The sequence below is a fragment of the Perca flavescens genome, chromosome 9 (assembly GCF_004354835.1).
Source record: "Perca flavescens isolate YP-PL-M2 chromosome 9, PFLA_1.0, whole genome shotgun sequence".
In the NCBI taxonomy this organism is placed as follows: Eukaryota; Metazoa; Chordata; class Actinopteri; order Perciformes; family Percidae; genus Perca; species Perca flavescens.
In genome coordinates, this window is record NC_041339.1 from 15,572,076 (window position 1) to 15,596,105 (window position 24,030).

The window sequence follows — 24,030 nt, forward strand, 5'->3', positions numbered from 1 at the left end:
GAACGTTAACTTCAGAGTAGTGAATTTAGACCATCTATCGAAGTCCCGCCCATACATGCCCGACAAATCGCAAGTCACAGCTGTCAATCATGACGTTTCATCCCGTTTCCTATCAGAAAATAAACACTTGAACAAACATCAGCATGATAAGAACTAGGCTACCTAATTTGACAGAAACAATCTTTGGGAAAAATGTATTTGGCTTTTATTTATTTTTTACATTTTTTAGTTTAATAACAAAGATTCTCTTTAACTATATAACTGCCTTTGATAATAATAACGTGTCCCCTCCTCTAACATGGATGGGGGCGGGGTTTATGACGTTTACTGCAGCCTTCCACCAGGGGGCGATCGAAATGTTTTAGCTTCACTTTTGGGAAGCTGTCAATCAGTCCATCTACTTTAAAAAAAATGGTAACACTTGACAATAAGGTACACAAAAATGTAGCTAGCCTAGCTACTGAGGAACGAATGGTTGGTTAATGACTTTACTGACTGACTGTGATTCAAGGACTAATGATTAGTTAGGTTACTGGTAAACAGACCGCAGCTACTGTTGAATGAATGAGTAGGCTAACGAATGGTTAGCTAATGATTAGTTACTGATTGACTGATTCAAGCACTAATGATTATTTACTGGTAAACAGTAGCTACTTTTAAATGAATGAGTAACAATAACCATTCGTTACTCATTCATTTAACAGTAGCTACCAGTCTATTAAATGGATGAGTCAATCAGTAACTAATCATTAACTAAGCATTTGTTCCTCATTAGTTCCATATTCGTTCCTCGTTCGTTCCTCAGTAACTACCAACATTTTTGTGTACCTTATTGTAAAGTGTTACCGAAAAATTGGATTGAAATGTTGAAAACATCTGTGAGATCACGAAATATGACCTTAAAGCCCCTAAGGTTTGTGTAGGGAAACCCTAGAATGTTATGTACACGTACGGGTGTCACAAATTTAACGTGAATTCACCTCTAGCCAGCACAATAGCAAACCATGTCCATGGAAATCAAATGCCATTTTTTTCCTTTACCACGGCATGGCTACTTCTCTGCTATGGCTACTTCTCTGCTTCGGACGAGGCGTCCTAAAGGAAGACCTCTGAAGTGCCATCGTTTCCAACACCAACAGTAGCCTACTGGGAGGTCTGGTAAGATGGAAACGTCAACATCAATGTATGCATCACAAAGGATCCGTGTTAACTTGCGATGTACAAAGTACGAGCTCTCAAAAGGGGCCTTGAAGGCAGCTTTTATCCAACGTTAGCCGAGTGGGCGGCAACCGACATGTTTCAACAATCAGATGACTGAGGCGCTGTGAAAACGGGAGTTCACCATCAAGGAGCAAACATGTATTTGCAAAGACTGATGGTCTATTTGTCGACAACATGCATGTTTTGCTATATGATAGGAATCAATATCATAATCTTGATCATGCGATATATTTCACCAAGTCTCACCAAGAAGATACTCCTCAAAATGGGTGAAAAGACCACCATGACTCAGAATCCCAACTTTAAGTATGAAGATTGGGGTCAGACGTTTGGCTCTGTCATCTTCTTTAAAACCGTCTCTCAATATATGTGGTTGTCTCTCGGACAAGAGGCGTTTTTGGGAGGAGACGCTCCGGACACACCTGTGGTCAACATGGAGGGAAAGAACACCAGTGTCTTCAAGTACTTGAAAGGTGCGTGATGAGACTCTCTCTCTCTCTCTCTCTCTCTCTCTCTCTCTCTCTCTCTCTCTCTTTCTCTGTGCTCCTAAATTTAGAGCTGTTGTATTCTTTTGCAGACACCAGGCCGCTGGTGTTGAGTTTTGGAAGTTGCACCTGACCCCCGTTTATGTACAAACTTGAGGAGTTCAAGCAACTCGTCAAGGACTTCAGCGATGTAGCTGACTTTCTTGTGATCTACATCGCCGAGGCACATTCAACAGGTGAGAGAAAGGTCCTTATCACCATAAAATGTATTGGTGGAGGAGAAACCATGCATCCAAAATCTGTAGGCTAAGTGGAAAGGCAGGCAAACTTTTATTTATAGCCTAAGTAGGCCTACTTTTCTGAAAGACTTAAAAGTGGTTTTCCTTACCCTTGGAAGTACAGAATAGTCTATTGGCCATTATACCACTTCGGTTTACATCTTGATGAAAACAAATATAACCTGCTGTGGACGGTTTTTAAATACAGCATTTTAATTATTGCATGATTAGGCTACATCACTTAATACGATGATGAGGTAATACAATACACACCTTTATGTCAAGTCTTTTGATTTATGTGTCAAAAGAAGACATGATATAGAATATGATATTTAAAATAAAAATAAATGTTGACACTTTGAGTTCACCAAATAAACAAAATAAATCAAAAATAAGTTTCACATTCTTTATGTCTGTCTCAGACGGTTGGGCCTTTACCAACAACATTGACATCAACCAGCACCGGAGCCTGGAGGACAGGCTGTCTGCAGCACAGATCTTGGTTCAAAAGGAGCCCCAGTGTCCCGTGGTTGTGGATGAAATGAATAATGTCTCTGCCATAAAGTATGGTGCTCTGCCTGAGAGGCTTTATGTGCTGCAGGCTGGGAAAGTTCTCTACAAGGTGGGATCTGTGCACCACTGTCACTAAGAGATATTCCTGTACTTTTATTTTGTGATTGAAAAGTTTTATTTCACCCCACAGTCATATATATATATATATATATATATATATATATATATATATATATATATATATATATATATATATATTACCAGCATTGTGGGTGTAAAGGTTCCAACGTTATCTGCACTCACGCTATCGCATGAGGAGATGCAACTCTCGAATTCTTGGCATGGAGCCAGGCCCATGTTAGCCATGCCAGAAATGTAGAATTAGACATTATTAAGTGTCACTAACGTTCCTCTCTTTGTGTTCTCTAGGGGGGCATGGGGCCTATAGGCTACCATCCTATGGAGGTGCGTTGGTTACTAGAGAAGATAAAATAAGGTTGATTCAAGTCAAGACATGTCTTTACCATCCGACCAGTCTGGTGTACTGTATATGTAGGTGTGTGTGTCTCTTTGTTCAGCATGGGATGGGCTTGTCAGCATCGTAACCAACATATATGACCGATTTAACACCATTTGTTAAATCTTTTTGTTTTTTCAAGACTCAAATCAATTCACTGCCACATCTACATGCAGTTCTAAATCTGCTCCAAACTTGCACTAATAGTTGCTTCCAGGCAATCCTGTACTCAAAAGCTGTCAGTCTCTAAGCTTGAACTTGCCTCTCAGTGTTTCTTAATGACGGCTGCAGTTTAAACCGTTGGCTTCTGTAGCCAGATAAAGTGAGACACAGAGAGACAGTCCAGGCAAGAGTTTGTGTTTGAGGTATCACATGGTGCACAGTAGAAGTCCCCTAAGTTTTCTTCATTCCAATTCCAAAGGTGCTATATAAATACTGTGAAAGTATCAATGCTCAATCCAAGGTGAAATGCACACTGCCCGTATTCAGAAATGGTGCCTTTAAACAGATTTCACTGGAGTTGTAGCTTATATGACGATGTGACAAATAAAATTGGCTGATTGCTCCAAGGTGATTCACAGAAGACTGCTTTTTATATGATGATTACAGTGCAAACCTCTGGTAACTGTAATTTGATGGCTTACTCAAAGGAAGACCTTCTCTGAATTATGTAGGAGCATTTGTGATTAGACACATTCAATGTATAATAACCATCTGCATTTCCTTTGAATGTTCTTATATCACAAAAAAAAATTGTATTTCTTTTGAATGTTGCATTGTGGTATAATAAAGAATAACCTGGAAAGACTCTGGCTTAAAGTTCCCAATTTATATGCAACATATGACCTGAAGTGTGTTGCACTTCATTTAGTCACTTTGTTTGTTTTATCAGCACACTTGTTACCAAATTATCACTTTGAATGTTTCCATAGCCCTTGTTCTGATGCAAACCAACATCAATCACATTTTTTGGTCCGTTTTCATTAACGTTGATGATCGAAGTTATTGCTCTCACAGGGACTTGCTAAAATAAAAAGCATCAGAACTGTAAGCCATTGTTTCAAACACATCTGGAGTTGTATTGTCTCTTCTCTGAGTCGCTGAGTGACTCATCTTCTCCCAACCCAACCCATTAAGACTAAACAAGATAGCCTGCAAAGCTCCAGAGGTTTTCATTTTTACATCATGTTCCTGTTAAGATAATGGCTGCAGGTCTTTAATGTTGACGTACACAGCAGTTTGACACCACATGACAATGTGGCTGTTGTTTGCTGTCTTGTCTGGATGTGATAAATAGTAAACCCACTGTACTGTAGGTGGGTCATGCCAAGTTTAACAAATCAAGTACACACACACACACACACACACACACACACACACACACACACACGTACATGGGGGTTGTGTGTGGCATTAAGGCCCTGATATGAGTTAATACCTAACTGTCTAATCTTTGCACATCTATTGATTTTGGGTTCCGCTGTGTCTAAAGTTAGATGTAAAATGCTAGTTTCACTGCCAGTAATGTGGATATAACATATTTGAATTCTTCTATAGTGTTATGTAACAATTTGATCATATATGAGTGTTATGGCTTTTCAAGGTCTTAGTTTTTTACGTCTGTGTAAGTGGTGAAAGAGCAGCTAATTTGATAATGGAAAATAAATAAATAAAGATGCATCAGTCAAATATTTGATTCCCCATCAAGGTAAGAATAATTAGACTCCCAAATGTTTTTTTTATAATTAGTTTAATTAGCTCTCCTCTTGTCTTTGTTATAGCTTTTGCCTCCTCTTCTTAACAACACTACATTATTTACTGTACCTGCTCATATATTTGGGTACATTTTAATATTTTCTCCTGGAATATTTGTGCACGCAATAAAAGAAGAGCATCAGTGGTAGTGTGGGCTTTGACATGTCTGATTAGTGTAAAAGTGACGTAAAAGTATCCCCGCTGGGGTGCACAACTTACCGGAGTGGCCGGGGTTCAATTCCGACCAGCAGCCCTTTGTTGCATGTCAACCCCCTATCTCGCCCAATGTCCTGTATTCAGCTGTCCTATCCAATAAAGGCCATAAAAAAGCCCCGCCCCCCCAACAGTAAACCCTGCTGATAAAAGTAAGTATCAGTTCAGATCTTTATTGTCCCTCGGGATAGGGCACAAACACAACAAACAAGAGGACATGGGCCATTAATCACAACTGTTACAGCAAACAACCAAATAAAAAAGATGTATCCATTTGTTTAAAGTATCAAACTATTGGAATGGTAGCTGTATGTATATATATATATATATATATATATATATATATATACACATACATACATACACACAGTACAACAACAAAGCAGTTTTGTATTGCTACAGCGTTCACAACCTTATCTTAACTGTTTGGCTCTAAAGTTGGAGAGAGCAGGTTTGGATCGAGCCCAGCCAGGCCACATCCTGTGGAGAGCAGCCAGCAGCAGCTCAGCCTTACTTCCTATTGTTAGACAGAATCCAGCACACTGTCAGACCCTTCCAACCATGGATCTTTGTTAAGATTCAAGTAAAACCAAAGCCAGCTTGAGCAGTGTGTTCGGCTGCTTTAAGGGAGTGTAAATAATTGTGTCTAGGCCAGAGGTCTCTACAAAACAGGAGGGTCCTTTGAAGCCCACCAGAGGGCAACGTAAAGCTATTTTTACTCCCAACAGGAGAGCAACAGATATGAAAAACCTTTTTTTTTTTTTTTTTTTTTTTTTTGCTCCTAAACACTGCGGTGACCCATCTGGCTGAATTTGTATCATTTTCCAATCGATTGGCCTACAAAAAACATATTTACTTCCTTCAATGTAATAACCTCAGCTGGCTTAAGCTGCACTTTACGAGTCTTTACTTTTTTTATTTGTTTTTAATATCTTTACTACCGATTTGCAAAAACCTTGATTCAGTTGTTATTATCTCGAACGACCAACTTTTAGGGAACAGATGAATCATCTAAGAAGAGTGGAGGACCTTTCATAGTACAATGAAGCTTTTCAAAGGGCTTTACAGAGTACAAGTGCTGCATGAAGGGACTGTTTTTACCTTTTAGACTGGTTGTCCTGTTAAGATTAAAAATCTAGACATGATGACCAAAGATTAAAAAAAAAGCAGCACAAGGAGAATAACAAGTTCCAAGGAACCCACAAAAATTCAGAATCACAACAATAGATGTGAAGTTTTTATAACTCTAAACTCAAGGTTCAGTTACTTAGCAGTTCCCAACCTTTCAGCTGTATCCCACGGCCTTGTCCAGTAGGTGGAGATGAATAGATCTTGACTAAACAAAAAACAGACAGCTTTTAAATGAACCCCCACAGAAACCATTCACAGTCACGCCATGAGATTTAGACACAACCTGGCAACCCACTCAGCAATGGCTAGGTGCTAGTGGGTTGTTGGGTGACTCACCACTTGTGTCTAAGGTTACCGACCAGGTGTACATTTGTAAAGGTAAAATTCTCATACCGTGAAATTTCTTTCCTTTTAGGTGGTAAATTCCATTTGTCACGTCTCTTTATTACTGTCATTTGAGCAATTCATTTTTTGAGATACATATTCTTACTACGCTAACTCCGTCTGACTTACTCATGGACAAATGAGAAAAACTCCTTTCCTCAGCGAGGCACAGCCAGGGACGAGAGCAGAAAGGGGAGTATGGTTGTTTACATTTAGCATGCAGGTCAGATTAGAATGTGTAGGAATTTCTCCCATGTAGCATTGAGATCATATAGCGCAATCAACTCTCTGGCGCCACGCAGTTCAAAGTACGTATTACAGCTACGGTAGCCTTCGCACTTCAAAAAGCCGGTCTCTTGCTCTTTTCAATATCCTTCTTCTTTTTCTGGGCGAAGAAGACTCCTGTTCCTGCATCCTCCATGTTTCCTTCTTCAAACTTGCCGGGGTCGGGAAGCTACGATACCCATTAGCAGCATTAGCAGCACCTGTGAGTTTATCATGTGACAGCGAAAACGCACTTAAGCGCCACAATACAGCCCGCAGCCCCGGTGTGATGCGTGCGAGAGGAGGAGGCTCCGCGCATGACACATGTTGCATTTTTATAACTGTAGTCCAACTTGTGTAACTTTTTGGACACATTTGTTACTTTGGCCTAAATAGATAATAGTTCTGATTATGGCATAGCTTTCTCCCCACCCAATTAGGCTAAAGTAATGATTAAAAAAAACACAAATGCTTGATCAAGGGTCCGGCCCGGCCCGAGGATAGTGGCGGAAAATAACGGGCAGAGAATCTAAACTAACTCATAGAAATCTAATATCTGTGATGAGGACCCCACCACAGGCACAAATACATGTAATTGAGGAGACCAGTGATCTGGTGATGCCAGTGCATCCTGCATGCTACAGGCTGGTAAGTGCTGACGCATTTACCAGGAGAGGGGATGTGAATGTAACATTAGCTGCTGACTGTTGGACAATTACACTTTTACATCAGTATTTTTCCCACACCTGCCACAACAATGAGCTATTGTGTGCTGCCAGGTCTTTTACACTGCAAAACATCATTCTCATTATTTTCATGCATCAGTTAAATACCTTGTATGTGTGTGTATGCGTGTGTGTAACTTAAGCATTCATTAAACCTTGCTTGTAACGTCCACAGCTTCAGTAGCACATTCTAGTTACTCTTAAATCTAATGTGATATGAATGAATTCAGGCAAAAATAAAAACAACCCACACAGGTAGTTAAGTTATTGTAAAATTATATTAACAAGCAATCTTTCCTCAATTTGAAATAAAAAAATATTAGCAAATAAAGGCAACATAGGACAGATGTTTATAATGCGTAATGTTCACAGAAAAAAAAAAAAAGAAATAAAAATTCTCATCACATTTACAAGACTGCTGCTAATTATAATGATGCCTACTAGAATTGGTTTAGAAAGCTTTGACTAACTGAATAACTGGGGCAATATATGTAGTTAAAGATTGTATCAAAATATTCAAAAATAAAATAAAATTGTGGGCTGGCAAGAAGGGGGCAGGGCCAAGGGGACGACCAATGATACAGGAAGGAAGTATGTTACAACCAATCAGTATGAGAGATTAAAATGGGCGGCTCATTCATAGCCATTTCATCTTAATCAACCAAACTGGAGATAACACGGAAGGCTACGACGATGAAGAGCACAGAGTGTTAAGCACAGACAGGTAAAGAGATATACACCACATCTTAAAGCAGGTGTCCACATAGAGAAGAGCAGCACTAGGTAGTATGTTGTACACAGATTCTCAGCATTCATGCACTCACTTCTTATGCCGAAGTCTGGTTTCCCTTGACAGAACGCAACAGCAATCCAGCTCTTTAAATTAAACAGCCAAGAGCGCAGAATCTCATTGCTGTCAACGACAGGAGACTAAAATTGATCAAACAAGATCAATTTGGCATTGTAAGAACCATCTGAGCACTTACATACCGTGAAAGGTCGTCGAAATAAAAGCCGTAATCTTTCAAGTCTTTTCCCCTTACAAAACCTCTTTAAATAGAAGGGTGGGCATTAGGGGGGGGACGGTACATTATTCATAAAAGGTGGCCAGAGTAAAAGGCCAATTCTGAGTCCTACGTCAACTGACTTTTGTGACACAGTATGCATGGCGTTAAGTAAAATGACGAGACAAAGACTTTCCAAGCTCACAATGCATATGCACACTCTCCAGTGTTTTAAGTGACAAAAGCGGAGACATTTCCTGCACATCTTGCACCACAAAGCAATAATTAAAAAGTACAAGAGGTAAACGTCAACCTTTTTTTTTTCTTTTTCTTCCCTCTAGGGTTGAGGGGACTGAGAAGGATGTCGGGACTCTGCAAAGAACATAAAACGTGTCATGTATGCATTTCAGTAGCTGGTTTTCGTCACACTTGGGGTTTGTGATAAATGGAGAAATTGTCCTTCATTTTGAGCAAGGAGCAGTAGTCGCCAGCCATTTCGATTTTTCTCCGATCAGCATTCTGGCGTTAGTGTGGAACCAAAATGGCGCCTGTCCCTGATTCGGTGCTGATGTGTTTGGCCGTGTCCTAAAGTGAGTTCAGATCCTCGGAATGATGGCAAATAATGTCGGGTGGGGTGGAGGGGAGGTCACACACTCATCGTCATGGTTGGAGAGTACTGTGGAGGGACACGGAAGAGAGGATTAAAAACACATGCACACACACACACCTCTTCCCTAGCATGTTCTCCTTGGCCAGATGCCCGGCTAGCTCTCCACGCGGCTGCTGTAGTCACCGGTGTTAATGTGCTGGGACTGTGGCTTTTCTGTGTGGTCAACAGCGCTCTACCTCTGCCTTCATCAAAGTACTGTTACAGTCACCAACAGTCCACTGATGTTAGCTGAGGAGACAAACTGGCAAGAAGGGAGACTCACGCTCTCGCTCTGAAAGGAGTGGAGGAAGTTTCCGCTCAGCTCCCCGTCATCCCTTGGGGTCCCAGGAGGATTGCTAATGCCACTTAAATTGTTTGGGGAATTCTAGAAACAAAGATTTATTTTTTAATTATTTCACTTTATTTATGATTAAGCTCAAAATACAAAAACTCTCTGCATGGTTACAATATTTACCTTGTTCATTCCATCCAAATCACCAGAGCCTAAGAATGAAACAATATGAAAACCAATGAGACAATGTTTGTATTCTATGACCATAAGAAACATTTATTTATTTATGCAGTGGGTCTACCTGAACTATATTCTATTGCCCTCTACTGAACTACCACGTGGACAGAGTGGACATAGTATACTCTGAAATCATTTAATGCAACCCGAACATTTCTGTGTTTTCTTAGTAAGTGTATTTTGTGTAAGTGAGTGGTGTTACCTAGTGACCCGTTCATGTGGTGTGGTTCCATCCCAGCCATGGCTCCCAGGGGCCCATCAGAGCCGGGGCCCATAGGGAACTGGAGGGGAAACAAGACAGCATGGACTCACTAACCACATCTCAACAACACAGTTGGCATCGAGGTTCAAAATAAAAGTGACTGAAAAGAAGCAGGAACTCCGTTACTACACGGTGCATTTACTTCTTTCTGCTACTGTGAACTTCAGTCCCTCTTTCAACTGAAACTTCCTTGTTTCAGCTCCAAGAGTGTGACTGAAACAGTAGCCTACAGTATCAAATAACACACAAACAGAACCTGTATAACAAGGACATTTGTTTTATCTCAACAGAAATCTTTTCTATACATTCCTGGGTGAATAGAGCAGTAAGGTCAGGACACAAGTGGTTTGAAGCAGGCCAGCGCTATGGACAAGGAAGTAAACATTTCCTAGAGAAACTATTTGTTAACCCTTAAAAATTAAATGTCCAGGGTTTTTCTGTTGTAATTTTTTTTTTCTTCAAACAGCGGTATGCAGGGGCTTGGGACTGATATGAAAGCTAGTAGATGCTACATCCTATATCCAACCGTGAGAAAGATACAGGACTGGATCATATAATGCAATTTGGTGGAATGGAACATTAAGTTAAATTTCAGGTACAGTAACTTTATCATCAATCAATAGAAGAACTTCAGTAATTAAGTTTAGAAAAAACAAAGATTGTTTGTAAGCCTTTCGTACTTTACAGTGGTACATTTAAGAGTAGAATCATTTTCAACTCCAACAAAAGATTACATCTATTTGCCGAGCAACATGGATGTGTAGACCAGATCAATTGTCACTATCCCACTAGTCTCGCATTGCCACACCTTCCTCCAAAGCGCTGCGGAGGAAGGTCTGGTTAGTCCACACAACATTTTGGGATGAGAGAAAAATGTGCTCTGGTTTATTGCCATTTCCTTAAACCAATCACAGTCGTCTTGGGCGGGGCTAGGCGGCGGACGCAAGTAATTTGCATCTGCAAAATAGCCTTGGGAAGGAACGTGTGAACGTAGGGAGGTGAGCTCTGGAATTAAAATGGCTGTCGAGTGTGTGAGGAGAATTTTACTCAAAAAAAATATAAATTTATATATTTATATATATATATATATATAAAATTTGATTGTTTGTTCTACTTCGGAGGAATTTTCCTGAATCGACCAGAGTTCAGAATGCCAACACAAAGAAAGTGGAAGGTGGGGGACATCGAGCCTAAAATAAGGGACATCCCTTAATATATCGATATTATATTGATATCGTGACACGAGACTGGATATCATCTTAGATTTTGGATATCGTAATATGGCATAAGTGTCTTTTCCTGGTTTCAAAGGCTGCATTACAGTAAAGTGATGTCATTTTCTGAACTTACCAGACTGTTCTAGCTGTTATTTGCCTTTACCCACTTAATCATTATATCCACATTACTGAGGATTATTTGTCAAAAATCTCATTGTGTAAATATTTTGTGAAAGCACCAATAGTCAACACTACAATATCGTTGCGGTATCGTTATCGAGGTATTTGGTCAAAAATATCGTGATATTTGATTTTCTCCATATCGCCCAGCCCTAGTTGTTAGCACAGATCGCTTGACACAGAATGGATGGTGGGCTTGATGCAAAAGGGATACAAATAATTAGGTAGTTAGTGGGATACAAACAATATTTTCTAGATAGTGCTCTGTCTTCAAATGTATGCTAACTGTACTAATAGTACTTCTACTTTACTCAATGGTCACAATATCAACACTTAAGGACGAGAACGATGAAACAGATCTTACATTGTTTCGGTTGCCGGATCCAGTGTTGATCATCGTGTACAAATTGTCACCAGAGTTGTTGGAGTCTGGAAAAGGTGCAATGATATATAAATTAGGGGTGTGCAAACAAATCCATTGACATTTGTATGGCCATACAAGCTCTACCGATTCAAAATCGAGTCATAGAATTGCAAAAATCGATTCATACACACACATTATATATCTTTTGTATTAATTTCTTTTCCTACTCCGATCACATGGGAAAAGTAACTACATTTACATACTGTGAATCTTTTTTTTTAACATTATGTTTTTATGTTCCTTTATTTTGATAGGACAGCAGAAGACATGAAAGGGGAGAGAGAGGGGGAATGACATGCAGCAAAGGGCCGCAGGTCGGAGTCGAACCCGGACCAGCTGCGTCGAGGAGTAAACCTCTATATATGGGCGCCCGCTCTATCAACTGAGTTATCCGGGCGCCCGTGAATCTTTTTTTTTTTTTTAAATCGAGAACAGTTTTTGAATCGAATCTTGAGCCTAAAAAAAAAAAAAAAATAATAAATAAATAAATCTATAGCAAATCGAATCGTTACATTTTCTGAATCGTGCACCCCTAATATGAATGGTGCTCAATAGTGCATGAAAAGGGTAATGATTAACAGCTTAGGTCAGGGAAGCACTAACCTGCAGGGCTGGGCATGATGGGAGTTCCTGGGGGGCCCCCACCTCCAGAAGCACCCTATGTACAATAAACATATAAACGGTCTTTAAAATTGTATTTTCCCCAAGCTGAAATTCATATGGTATGTGTGAGTTAAGATGTGTTCTCACCCCGTATGCACCAGGAGAGGGTGATGAGTAAGGCATCTGAAACCAAAAACACAAATATTACAGACCAGAAATGCATGAGTGCAAACCCTTTCTATACCTCAAAATGTCATCATTCATCATTTGATTATCCTAATATCATTATGGCGGTCTGTCCAACTGTCTGTGGAAACCCTGACACATAATACTACAATTACATCCCAGACTAGAACCCTGGAGCACATTAGACCTCGGCAGCTCTGAGAGGAGATCTGACTGCAGCTTTTTTCTGGGTGTATGTGTGTGTTTGTGCATTAGTACTCACAGAGTTGGCATTGTTGGGATTGGGCCAGGGTCGACCAGTCCCCGGACCCCTAGATGGTAAGCCCAATATACATTTTAGTTAGATAATGCATTTAGGTAGAAATACTTGTAAGAGAATAGATTTTACAAATTTAAAAAAGGCTCACATGTTTACTCCTGGCATACCAGGACCCATGGCGTTGTGTGGAGGCCTCATCCCGCCACCGAAGTTCTGAGAAGACAAACAAAAATCATAAATTTTTCTGTGAACATTGATTTGAAACCACAGGGTGCAGTAATAAGAGAAGAATCAACGCAAACCATCAACATAACTTTGGTTCGGATTTGTTTGGTAAAAAATACAATACAAATGAGTCTATAAACCAGTCTAGTAAAGAAGACCAATGACTACAAGGCAGCGGTGATATTATTCTATGCAAGTAGAATAGTTTACCTGAGGGCCGGGCCCCATAGGTCCCATGCCTCGAGGGCCGCTCATTCTCTGCATTGGCCCCAAGTTAGGATGGCCTGGAAGGAAAAAGGAAATGTACATGAAGTGATAAGCCAGGAAATCATCTCTCTACTGCAGGTGTAGTATGTAGTTGAAATAAAAACAACACTGGGTTGCACCTTGTGGCCGCGTTGGGTCCATGTTGGGCAGCATGGGATGAGGACCCGGTCCTCCGCCTGGGGGCTACCGGGGATAAAACACAAAGACTCAATGACACGGCAGTTTTAAATATGTGCCATGGATTCTGCATCCATGGTGTGTGTGTGTGTGTGTGTGTGTGTGTGTGTGTGTGAGTGAGTGAGTGAGTGAGTGAGAGAGATCTACCTGGTTGGCCATCCTGATGGGGGGACCTCTTGGGCCTCCAGCGAAGCGAGGCGACATGAAGGACTACAACAGCAACAACATTGCTTCATGAGATTTCAATTAACAAGTGACATACATCTCTCAAAATGTAGTACTATTCTAATTCTCAATAGCTTGTTTTTGCAAATATTGAAAGCAGCATAAAGCATAAAGCTGAGACGGATGCCAAAGCATGAATCATCAGCACGGAGAACCAGCGTTCCCAAATGACCGCAGAAAGCAAAAAGAAAAAAAAGGAGAGAAAGGGGGAGCGTTACCTGACTGTGAGGTCCCATCATACTGTTAGGGGGAGGAGGCTGAGGGTGAGGAGAGCCCTGGGGACCAGGAGGACCCTGTGGCATCGCACAAAATAAAGAGGCAAGGAGGAAGGAGGGAGAGAGGGGAGCATAAGGCGAAGAGAGAAAGAGGGAGCGAAAAACAGAAGTGACAAAAGAGGGGCAGAGAGAGAGAGAAGCAGGGTTACTGCAGGGCAGAGGACAGTTGGAGTGCAAGAACCAAAAATGTGTGGCACAAAAATGTACAAAAATAAGACGTACATTTTCATGTACAAAACACTGAGCAGAAAAGAGCAAGCAAGTGACTTGGCCTTGAGTGAGAGAAAGCCTTGCGTGAGAGAAAAGAGACCGAGAGATGGAGAGGATGTGTGCTCTTTTGCCTGTCAGTCAAATCATCAAGAAGCCTGCTGCATGCAGCATGTTATCAGTGCTAATTTCCCTGAATTGCCTGTGTCAATTAAGCTCCATGCAATTAGCTTTATAACAACACTAAACACCGGTGTCGCTGATGTTGCTGATCTGACAGATCTAATTGAGCCTCCTCCAATGGATTCTAATATGGAAAGTATGAGTGGGTTCATGTATCTATGTCAAAATGTCTTTCCTGATATTAACATGATCACATAATAAGTCACGCCTTTGTGGCTTCTAGTACATAATAAGCTGGTGGGTTTGAGATTGGTCTAGTGGAGGCAGAGCAACATCGCAATTGTGTGTCACCTCTTAAGAGTCTGTTCCACACAGTTGCCTGCCAAGAGTTTACCCTCACAAGATATTGATTTACAGTAGGTGCTGCACCTTTCGATTTCTCCATTAGGGAAAATGGCCAGGCCACGCCTGCCTGTTTACAGCACTGGAGGGGCCCAGGCAGACACACCGTCTATGATGTTTACTACAAGCTCACTGAGCAGAGTGGAGCAAAACAAAAGACAAAAGCAACATAGAGACCAATGTGGAGACCTACATCTTCATGAGATATACAAAACCCTGACAGCATTTTACAAAGCGGGAGCCTGCAGAAGTGCAGCCAGCAAAATGATCAGCCCATTAAATAATTTGGCCATCCACAGAATACCAACTTATGACAATTCTGATCATTTATTATGAAGTGATTTATCAAGCGAAAACAGCAAAGTGGGGCTAGAGTTGATTTAAGTGCATTCCTAACAGTAACAGACAGCATCAGCGTGGTGATTGGCTGACCTGAAAAAAGCCAGGTGGCATGGGTCCTCCTGGCATGCCCTCACCAGGGGGCATCCCTCCCATCACAGGACTGGGGGCTGCTGCTGCACTCTAAGAAAAAAAAAAAGAAGACACAAAACACCAACATTACAACCTTTCAATGTGCCTCACACCATAGGCAGACAGTTAACTCCGCTAAACATGTGCTGGTTGTCAATCTGAATGGGTTAATGTGCTTTATGTGACCAGTCTTCTTGACCCTTGTCCAGACTTGGGATTTAATCCTTATTTAATTCACATGTTATTGCTGTTTAAACATCATTTAACGCACCCTTTACTCATCTTAAAAAAATAAAATAAAAAAAGAGAAAGAAACGAGAGCACCAACATGGATTGTGTAGACCTGCATCATTTGTGGGTCTAGGGTCCTTTTTGAGGCTTCTGTGTCCTGGTGATCCAGGATCCAGGATCAGATAAGTATCAGTGGGATTCACTGAGTCAGTGCCTTTAAAGTGCTGCTACACAGCAGGGGCTTGCTGGGCCGATTTCCTGCTCAAACCGCAGCCCTAATTCACTAATGTGCCATTTGCTTCGGTCACACGCTCCTAATTGACTGAGTTTTTCTTCCCTGTAGCTGAGGCAATCTGAGATGGGCTTATGTCTCCAGAGCTGTGGGGTTTGGCTTCCAAAGAACAGCTACAGAACGAGAGAAGCTCCGTAAGACCCATTTCTTAATGCGCCGCTCACTCACATTATAGTGTAGATGTACGCAAACAAGCAATGACTACTACAAGGATGGATGTACCAGCACCCCCACACACAAACACACAGAGCTCTGCAGACATCACTGGTCAATAGCCAACACACTCCCTGGTATCGACTGCTCCCTCCCTAATTATATCTGCTCAGGCTGCCCCTGCAGGGTCACTGTGAAATACCTCAGCAGGGAGAGAAGTGAGACCACAGAGAGAAGTCACGTCTCATCAGGCCCCACCACCACTGGGACACGGAGCCAGAGAGCCTGTAAACCCAGTTTCTTTACTGAAATATACTGCTATACATGTGTAGGAGAAGACATTTTCAGGAGATTTCAGTTCGTCCGCAGACCACATTTGCACTCGACTTGACCAGTTACTCTCACCCAGCCCATTCAAGTACAAATGAAAGAATTGGTAAATCTGTGTGAATACGTTTTAACTAAGAGTCACAGTTAACTTAATTTTCACTGTTTAAATTAAGATCCAAATGTGTCACATAATGCATACTTCTAGACCTGCAATGACTCACTCAAATTCACAGCCTGCTGAGCACCTACTTAAAATAAAAAAAAAATAAAAAATGGCTCACATACCCAGAAAACTATGAAACTTGATCCCACTATGGTGCAAGCAACATGTACATGTTTAGTGACATGGCTGGTCTGTTTAGTGACTTAGCTCGTCTGTGATGCTTTCTACCAAAAAAGGCACAAGAAACCGTGCTCGCTCAGTGATGACAGTTTGTACTTTTCTCTCAAGTTTTTAATTTGTCACCAATGGACTTACTTTATTTTAGAACACTGAATGCATTTCAGACTATCGAAACCCACACGCTGAACACATCGATGGGGCATCACCCACTGTCAGACTCTGCACCAGAGTCGTCATATCTCTGGACTTGAAGTATAACATGCAGCTTTGGATAGGGTTTTACCAGTATATCAATTATGTATGTTGTTTTCTACCTTATCCATATACATTCATTCAATAAGTTTCTTATCGCCGCCTGACATGAGGGAACATACATGCCGACGATTACACTGCTAGCGACCTAACACTTACACACCATAACATCCTCAAGTATCAAATTATTAATAAATACTAGTGGTGTCAACAATAATCGATTCGGCAATGCATTGCAATGCGGGGCATGAACGATTCAGCATCGATGCGGCAAAGTGCCATAATCGATTATGTCACCGTTTATTTTCTGGCCTTGAGTGGACAATAAAGTTGTGAAGTTTCTGGCCCGCACGGGCCAGTCAATGTGGCTCTGTCTGCTGCATCAGCACACGTCATACATAGCGGCACGAAGCGTGTGAATGTTAACATTTCACATTTTCACCTCAGGTAATTTATAACCAATTAATTTGTATACAAGCGTTGCATTTTGGATTCTGAACAGCGACGCTCGCGCTGCGCGCACACACACAGCAGGGCTGAGGTGTGTGCGTTTCACGCAGCACATGTAGCTAACCGACTGGAAACGTTACCGGGGATTATTTACCAGGCAGATAAACTAACGCTAAACTCGTTAGCCTACTGTAAGTAGCCTACAATAAACCCTCAATGATTACAGAGTCAATACTTATCAATACCCACCTACCTGTTGTACAGGCAGAAAGCGATATTTTAGTCTGCTCTGTCTGGCTGCCCACTCTTGTCCACCGCGCTGTGCAAACACAGCTCTACTCTGCAAATAGCGACTTTACAAACAAGCTTAAATGAAAGATGTAGTTTGTAGTCTAAGTGTTTATCTTAATTCGCAACCAATCTTGAACTTTGGACAAACTCTTTTAAACGTAGCTGCTGTCTAAACGAACCATCCTCTCCACTGGAGTGGTAAACCTATGGATCTATTTTAAGACCAAAACAAATACATGTGGCTACTTAATAAGCACGTGAATGACGACGCGTTCTTTATTCTTGATGATGTTGCAGGTTGTATTATTAAGCAACATTGTCTTATTTCAAATGAGGCATACAGGAGGAATGCTAGCCTGCTTATCAGTCCATTCATCATCACAGCTGCCGTTTTCCACAACTTTTCACTTCAGGCTCTTGACAGTGAGATGTTTACCTGACAACAGGACTTTCTTTCTGTAAGCATTTTCCACCAATCAGGACACGGATTACGTTTCAGTAATTAAGTCTTTAACCATCGCTCCTCAGTGAACTGCCCCCTAATCTGAGATCATTTTCTAGTTAAGTAGCCTATCTAGTTATCATTATGGATTTTCCATGTTTTTAGGGGTTTGCTTACACTAATACATGTAAAAAATCTAGCATTAATTTAGTAAGAAAGTGAAAATATCAAACAAGAAGATGCGTATTAGATATAATTTTATTTTCTTTATTTGAAAGTCCGGCCCCTGGAGTGTTTGCTTAAAATAATTCAGGCCCTTGGATAAATGTAGTTGATGACCCCTGGTCTAGCTTTACTGCTTATGGCACAACATCCAGTGGCTAGCTGGGTGGGTTATAACCATTTTCTGAAGCTTCATGGTAGGTGCAGCGTATATTTTCCTGCTTTTTTGTCCTTTGCCAATCACACCTATGATATTTCTTTCAGGGCCAGTAAAAATGTAGAAGGGGCCAGCAAAACTCTGATCTACTGGCCCCGGGGGCCAGTAGGGATTTTTTTTTTTAAATGTTGAGACTTGCTCATGACTGATGAAAAATTTGCCTTGTGTGCAGTAGAATGTTGATGCATTGCGATGCATCGCAATGCATCGTAGAATCAAATTGAATCGTTAACTGGTGAATCGTAATCGAATCGAATTGTGAGGGCAGTGCCAAAGCACAACCCTAATAAATACGCATCTTTGTGGCATTTAATCTGCTGTCAAAGTCAGCACCGTATTGGGTGAGAGTCTTGAACACCAGCACTGTATGGAGAAAATATAACCAAATCATCTGCATACAGAAAACACTACCTGTTTTTGCAGGAATTGAACTGCTCAGGCAAGTCATCCCTATGCAAGTCAAACAAGAATGAAGTTAAGATTCTCACCCTGCCTGACACACTTGGGGAGTCATCCAGCAATTAATCCATCTAACCTGCACGGCCCGACAGGTTTTCCACACACAACAAAAAAAAGAAAAGATTATGGGTAAATATTTAGAACTCTATGAAATACTTTGGGAAGGATACTAGCTAGAGCTCATGTTATCACTACTATTTTATACTATTATATATACTGCTTTATGGTGTCTGACTGAACTAAAAGCACTGAGTTTGAGTCAGGGACAATGCCATGAACTGGGAAGCCAGTAAAACAAGTTGCAAGAAGAGGAACCAGTTTTTCATGAGAATATTTAGATGCAAATATTGTGATCCCCTTGGCCTTATTAACACCGAGCTTTCTTAGAGCTTCAGACGCTTCTCAAGACGTCCCTGATTCTGCGCTCAGTAAGGTCAACTTTTTGCCTTGCACCCAATTGCATTTACCATAAAGCTTCCACCATTGCTTCAGCTATATACATTTAGTAGTGGCGGTCCGCTCAATGAGTGTATTATTTAAAGCTTGTGTCTAAAGATATTGAACCTCATTCTGATAACATTCAAATAGCCACTCCCATGGGAGATCAGTAGCAAATTCTTCAGCTTCAGGAAAGTATGTGTTGTGTGTAACAAAAACATTCCAGATGCAACTGGAGGAAGAAGTTCCTCTGTTTATTAATGGTTCATCACAGTTTGTGGCTGGTCTCATAGTAGAATGGTATATAAATGTCCGTATGACCACACTGCCTGCTGCCTTTACGGTGAAACCGCAACGGCAGTTTGTTTTGTTCCTCTACCCTTAAGTAGCCCATTCCTGGAATGAGGCCTGCACAGTAATAATGAAGTAAAACACAGCTGTATTTAAGGTAATGAGTGATAAAACAATGTCAACAATCTGCATAGCTTTGTAGAAGTCAGAAACTGATAAACACTGTGCGTTGCGGGTTCCCAGGCATGTTATGTTAGACCGGGTCATGTCTTACTAAAGCACACAGCTGTGCTTGCTGGACTGTCCCAAACAGCCTGATGCTGCTTTCGGTCTAAACAACGAGCCACGTCTGTCCACAGATTCTCTGGTACAGGAAAGGGGCAGATGCCTCAGCCCTGCCTCGGGCTATGAGGCTCTTGTCTGGGGCCTTCCATACAACTTCCCAGGGGACCTCTTTTAAGACAGACTACCCCCCACCCCCCATGATTCAGCATGTACATGTGTGTACTTAATAGTACACAAGCAATCCCAGCCGAACAAATTTCCCCTGAACTTTTGAATCACTGAAGGAGGTTACAAAAGGCCAGAGTGGCGGCGGATGTGCTTTCTTTACAAGAACATAGAGAGAGGGGAGAGGGGAACATATGGGGGGAGAGAAAGAAGGAGAGCGAGAGAGAGAGCGAGCAGGGTGAGGATGACCAAGAGTTTAACAGAGGTAATCGTGAAAAAGCAATGACATACACTAAACACAGAGAGAGACACAAACCCAAAAGAATAAAGAGTACAATTTGGTGCAGCCCAGACCACCCAACCACCGGCTTCTGACCTAGCGTGCTCTTAACAGCCTCACTTCTTCCACTGGAACCAACGCTCAAAAGAAACCAGCCCCTATGTTTAGCATGTAAATGTTTAACCATCAATCAACATAATAAAACCCACTCTGGATCCTGACTGGATTCTCTCTCTCTCTCTCTCTCTCTCTCTCTCTCTCTAGTTACTTCTAGCAGGTCCCTTCCACTTCTCATCTCTCTTTCTCCCCAACCCCCTCCTCTTTTTATTCCCTCAGCGCCTCTGTGGTGGTGGATACCGGGCATATGCCACAGTGCCACTCCCCTTTCCTTTTTCCAATCTGCCCCTCAGCTCCGTGACAGCCATCAATCAGCCACTGACGCCATGGCGACGGGGCCCCTCGGGGAGCGTTCGTCAAGCCCAGCGTGAATACGCCAGGGCTTTACGAGCGCTGTGGGCTAACAGAACAGGGCTCACCTCCCCCACACCTAGACAAAGGCTAGTGTCCAAGGACTTGTACTACACACACACACACACACACACACACACACACACACACACACACACACACACACACACACACACACACACACACACACACACACACACACACACACACCTGACCCCCCCAACATCCACATATGAACACAAGGAGAACCCACATCGGAGCGAAGGGCAACCACAAGATGTCGGGAAAAGCTAACTGCACAGAAACTCTCAAAGCTCCCTGCCACAGCAGCAGCACACCTCCCAAACTGACGATTCACTGTTCCTTCATTTGCTTAATGTTTTCCATGTTATGAAAATTGTCTCAGTCCAACCACGAGCTGCAATCTATCTTATGTGTTGTTTAATCTTTCCAAATCAGTCTGAGGATGTTTCCTCATTATAATACAAGGGCAATTGTAAAATAATATAAGAATTGTAAGAATCATTATTTTTTATGTCTGAATCTGAAAAGATGATTTTTTCTCTCCCTAAAACAGATGCAGAGTTCTGAAATCTGTGACACTTCTACAATTTAAGATACAATCACACAATACAAAAACATTCAACCAAAGATATTGCAATCATTGTCCATTGTCTCCGTTAATTAAGGCAGGTTTCAAACAAAATGCACTCATTTGTCTGTATGACTTAGGAATAATAAGGAATGTGGTTATTGAAAAGGGCAGAACGACGCTGTAGCCTCTCTCTTGGCTCCCAGGTCACCTGCCAGATCAGGAGGCCTGTTACCCTGACAACCCTATCTGCCAAGAGCAGGACCAACATCTCTGTTTTAACCCCTTCCTGTCAGATACATCACCAACCTACATACAAACTGGGCTGTGTATCCATCATCTTGAGGGGACTCTTTAACCTTTCATGTCTTTTCCTTGGCTGTGCTGGAACAGCAGAAGGCAGTGACCAGCAGTTCGCACTTTCTTTGATCCTCATGAGGCTCTTTAGGTCTTCAATCTAGCGGTGTGTGTGTATAAAGTCTTAGAAGTTGTGCAGAACACACAGCAGTTTCTTATTTTGTCTTCACAGCTGAAGCAGGGAGCTTTAGCGTGGCGTGGATAGGGGGGAGAGCGCTCGACAGGTCTGACTCAGAACATGCTGACATCAGCATCATTTTCCCAGAAGCCTATAAAGCTCACTGTTGGACGCATCATTCGACCCACCGACAGGGCAAGATGACCGATCGTAAATTCAGAAGAAAAGAAAAAAGAATGTCCCAAACTGCATTAGGTAGTTAAATACAGCTAAAAAAAGGTGCATTAGGCACACAAAAAAAAGAAGTGCTAAACATACTAAATAAAGCAGAAAAATGCAGAAATCAGAGACACTCTTCATTCTTCAAGCTAAAAAGGGAATAACGATAACCTGAAGCTCTATCATTCTTGAAGGAGAATGCGGGAGATTGTCAGGACTTGAGTGTTGAGAAACAGAGATTACAAGTACTTTGCTCTGATAAGTCCAAAAAAAAAAAAAAACTCCTGCACAACCCGAGTTGGAAGCCCATAATTTACACCACTTCTTAGCCTTGAAAGTAAAAGGTTGCTGTCTTCCTTAGCAGAAGACAGAGCAAAATGTTCAACAGTTCCCATGTAAGCACTACTCACGTAATCATGGAAGGCTTTTGCTTCACTGGAGTGGTCACATGTCTCTCTCCTCTCTGGTGCAGCACAATACAAGTCCCAGAATACACTGTGGACAAGACAGGTCATGAAGCAAACAAAAAAGCACAAACAACCCATGGACATGTTTACAGGGAGACTAAAACATTATCACTTACCACCACCAGGAATGTAGGAATCCAGGGGGTTCTCCGAGTGTTATGTTTTTCTCCCATCGTATCTAGTAAAGGGGGATTTCAATAATTATCCATGGCTGTCAATCAAAAAAAAACACTTTAATATTGTGGTTCCTATAAGAACACATACGTTATTTGAATACATTTACGTCAAAGTGTTTAAATATAAAAAAGGATATAATAGTATGGTTTAACTTTTCCCCAAATGTTCACATACCTCTGATAAAAAGGTCTGTGCGGACTTCTGTGCTCCTATATGCAACAAATACTCATAGACGTACAGAGCCAACCTGAGTGGGAAAAAAAATAACAGAAATGTTAGGTTTCATTTTGAAACAAACGTGGAAAACTGTCAAAAAATAAACGTCAAACGGCAAATTCAAATCTTCTTCGACGGGTACTCTGAGTGACTAGAGTCGGGCACAGGCCCTCTGAACAATGGCTGCCAAATAGCCTATGCCAAAATGCTGAAAAATTAAATGGGGGACTGTGTAAGCCAGCCAAAACCTGTGTAAGATTCACTACAATGAGAAGGTTAAAATGAAGTGCTAAAGAAACAGTTTAATTTAACGTCGTGTTGTGAAACGTAAAATAAAAAAATTAAATAAAAACATACCACCAGCCTGCTGTGTATTAGCTAGGGTACAGTATCCTGGTGGCACTGATGGGGCTGAGGGAAATAAAAACGGAGCCTATCCAGAGCGCAACAGAGAAAACAACGTACTGTGTAGCAAGACGATGTTATTGTTTTCTGCTCTACGCGCTCTCGACTGAATAAACGCAAAAATACGAGACAAGCGCCGGTCAAAACACAACCAAACTGAACAAAAAGCCAAAAGATAGCAGAAACACCTCAGGGGAGGAATGGCGAGCAGACAAGGCGGTTCATTCAATTCCATTCTCGGTAGGAGGAAATCGCCTCTTCTTGCTAGTCCGTCCAGCGAACAACAGAGAGCAAGAGGGAACAACTTACGAGGCAAAATACCCAATAATAAACGTTTCTGAGCTTACTTTTCTCGTGCTTGGCCGTCCGACGGCACCGGGGTGCTTTTGCCTTTTGGGAACATGTTTTGTGTGGGTGGACGACCGCCTTCTCTTCCTTTTTTTCCGCTATTTCATCTGTCAGATCATCGCGGCCGCGACCCTCTAGCACTCCAACCGCACTCCTCCTCAACCCGACGACTCAACCGAGCCTGGTCCGGGGCGAAGAGGAGGGGCCAGGCCTGATTGATGCAGCCCACAGCCAATGAGAGTACGCCATTATCCTTAAGGTCTGCCTCGTCGTGCTTTCAGTTTGCTGTTTTGACGTTGATAGCTGCGATATCAATAAGTGTAATTTAATGAAGATTAGTTAATGGTTCCC

At 41.7% G+C, this 24,030-nt stretch overlaps 2 protein-coding genes across 3 annotated transcripts; one reads left to right on the top strand and one right to left on the bottom strand.

Annotated features, from left to right (window-relative positions):
* Window positions 1-1,131: 1,131 nt before the first annotated feature.
* dio1 (iodothyronine deiodinase 1) lies at window positions 1,132-3,822 on the top strand. The gene is made up of 4 exons (XM_028587627.1): window positions 1,132-1,694; window positions 1,799-1,942; window positions 2,407-2,606; window positions 2,927-3,822. Exons 1-4 carry the CDS (start codon window positions 1,358-1,360, stop codon window positions 2,990-2,992), a joined length of 747 nt encoding a protein of 248 aa, XP_028443428.1. The 5' UTR covers window positions 1,132-1,357; the 3' UTR covers window positions 2,993-3,822.
* Window positions 3,823-7,745: 3,923 nt separating this feature from the next.
* Window positions 7,746-23,890, bottom strand: ssbp3b (single stranded DNA binding protein 3b). Of its 2 annotated transcripts, XM_028587757.1 has the most exons (18): window positions 23,679-23,890; window positions 22,885-22,957; window positions 22,650-22,711; window positions 22,477-22,561; window positions 15,133-15,222; window positions 13,912-13,986; window positions 13,616-13,678; window positions 13,411-13,474; window positions 13,235-13,308; window positions 12,948-13,012; window positions 12,803-12,851; window positions 12,502-12,537; window positions 12,355-12,409; window positions 11,692-11,756; window positions 9,871-9,949; window positions 9,615-9,643; window positions 9,423-9,524; window positions 7,746-9,166 (listed from the first exon to the last, which is right to left on the bottom strand). In XM_028587757.1, the coding sequence occupies exons 1-18, from the start codon at window positions 23,732-23,734 to the stop codon at window positions 9,137-9,139; spliced, it is 1,152 nt and encodes a 383-aa protein (XP_028443558.1). In that variant the 5' UTR covers window positions 23,735-23,890; the 3' UTR covers window positions 7,746-9,136. The 2 variants fall into 2 exon arrangements, with proteins under 2 accessions (XP_028443558.1, XP_028443559.1); XM_028587758.1 differs by lacking the exon at window positions 13,912-13,986.
* Window positions 23,891-24,030: the final 140 nt, after the last annotated feature.

Bases quoted from the DNA above. Each gene is read 5' to 3' on its own strand.
- ssbp3b (XM_028587757.1), bottom strand. From the start codon at position 23,734: ATGTTCCCAAAAGGCAAAAGCACCCCGGTGCCGTCGGACGGCCAAGCA. The intron at 22,562-22,649 runs GTAAGTGATAAT...TCTTGTCCACAG, and splicing joins TTCCTACATTCCTGGTGGTG to TGTATTCTGGGACTTGTATT. The intron at 9,950-11,691 runs GTAAGATCTGTT...TTTCCCCTCCAG, and splicing joins GATCCGGCAACCGAAACAAT to TTCCCTATGGGCCCCGGCTC.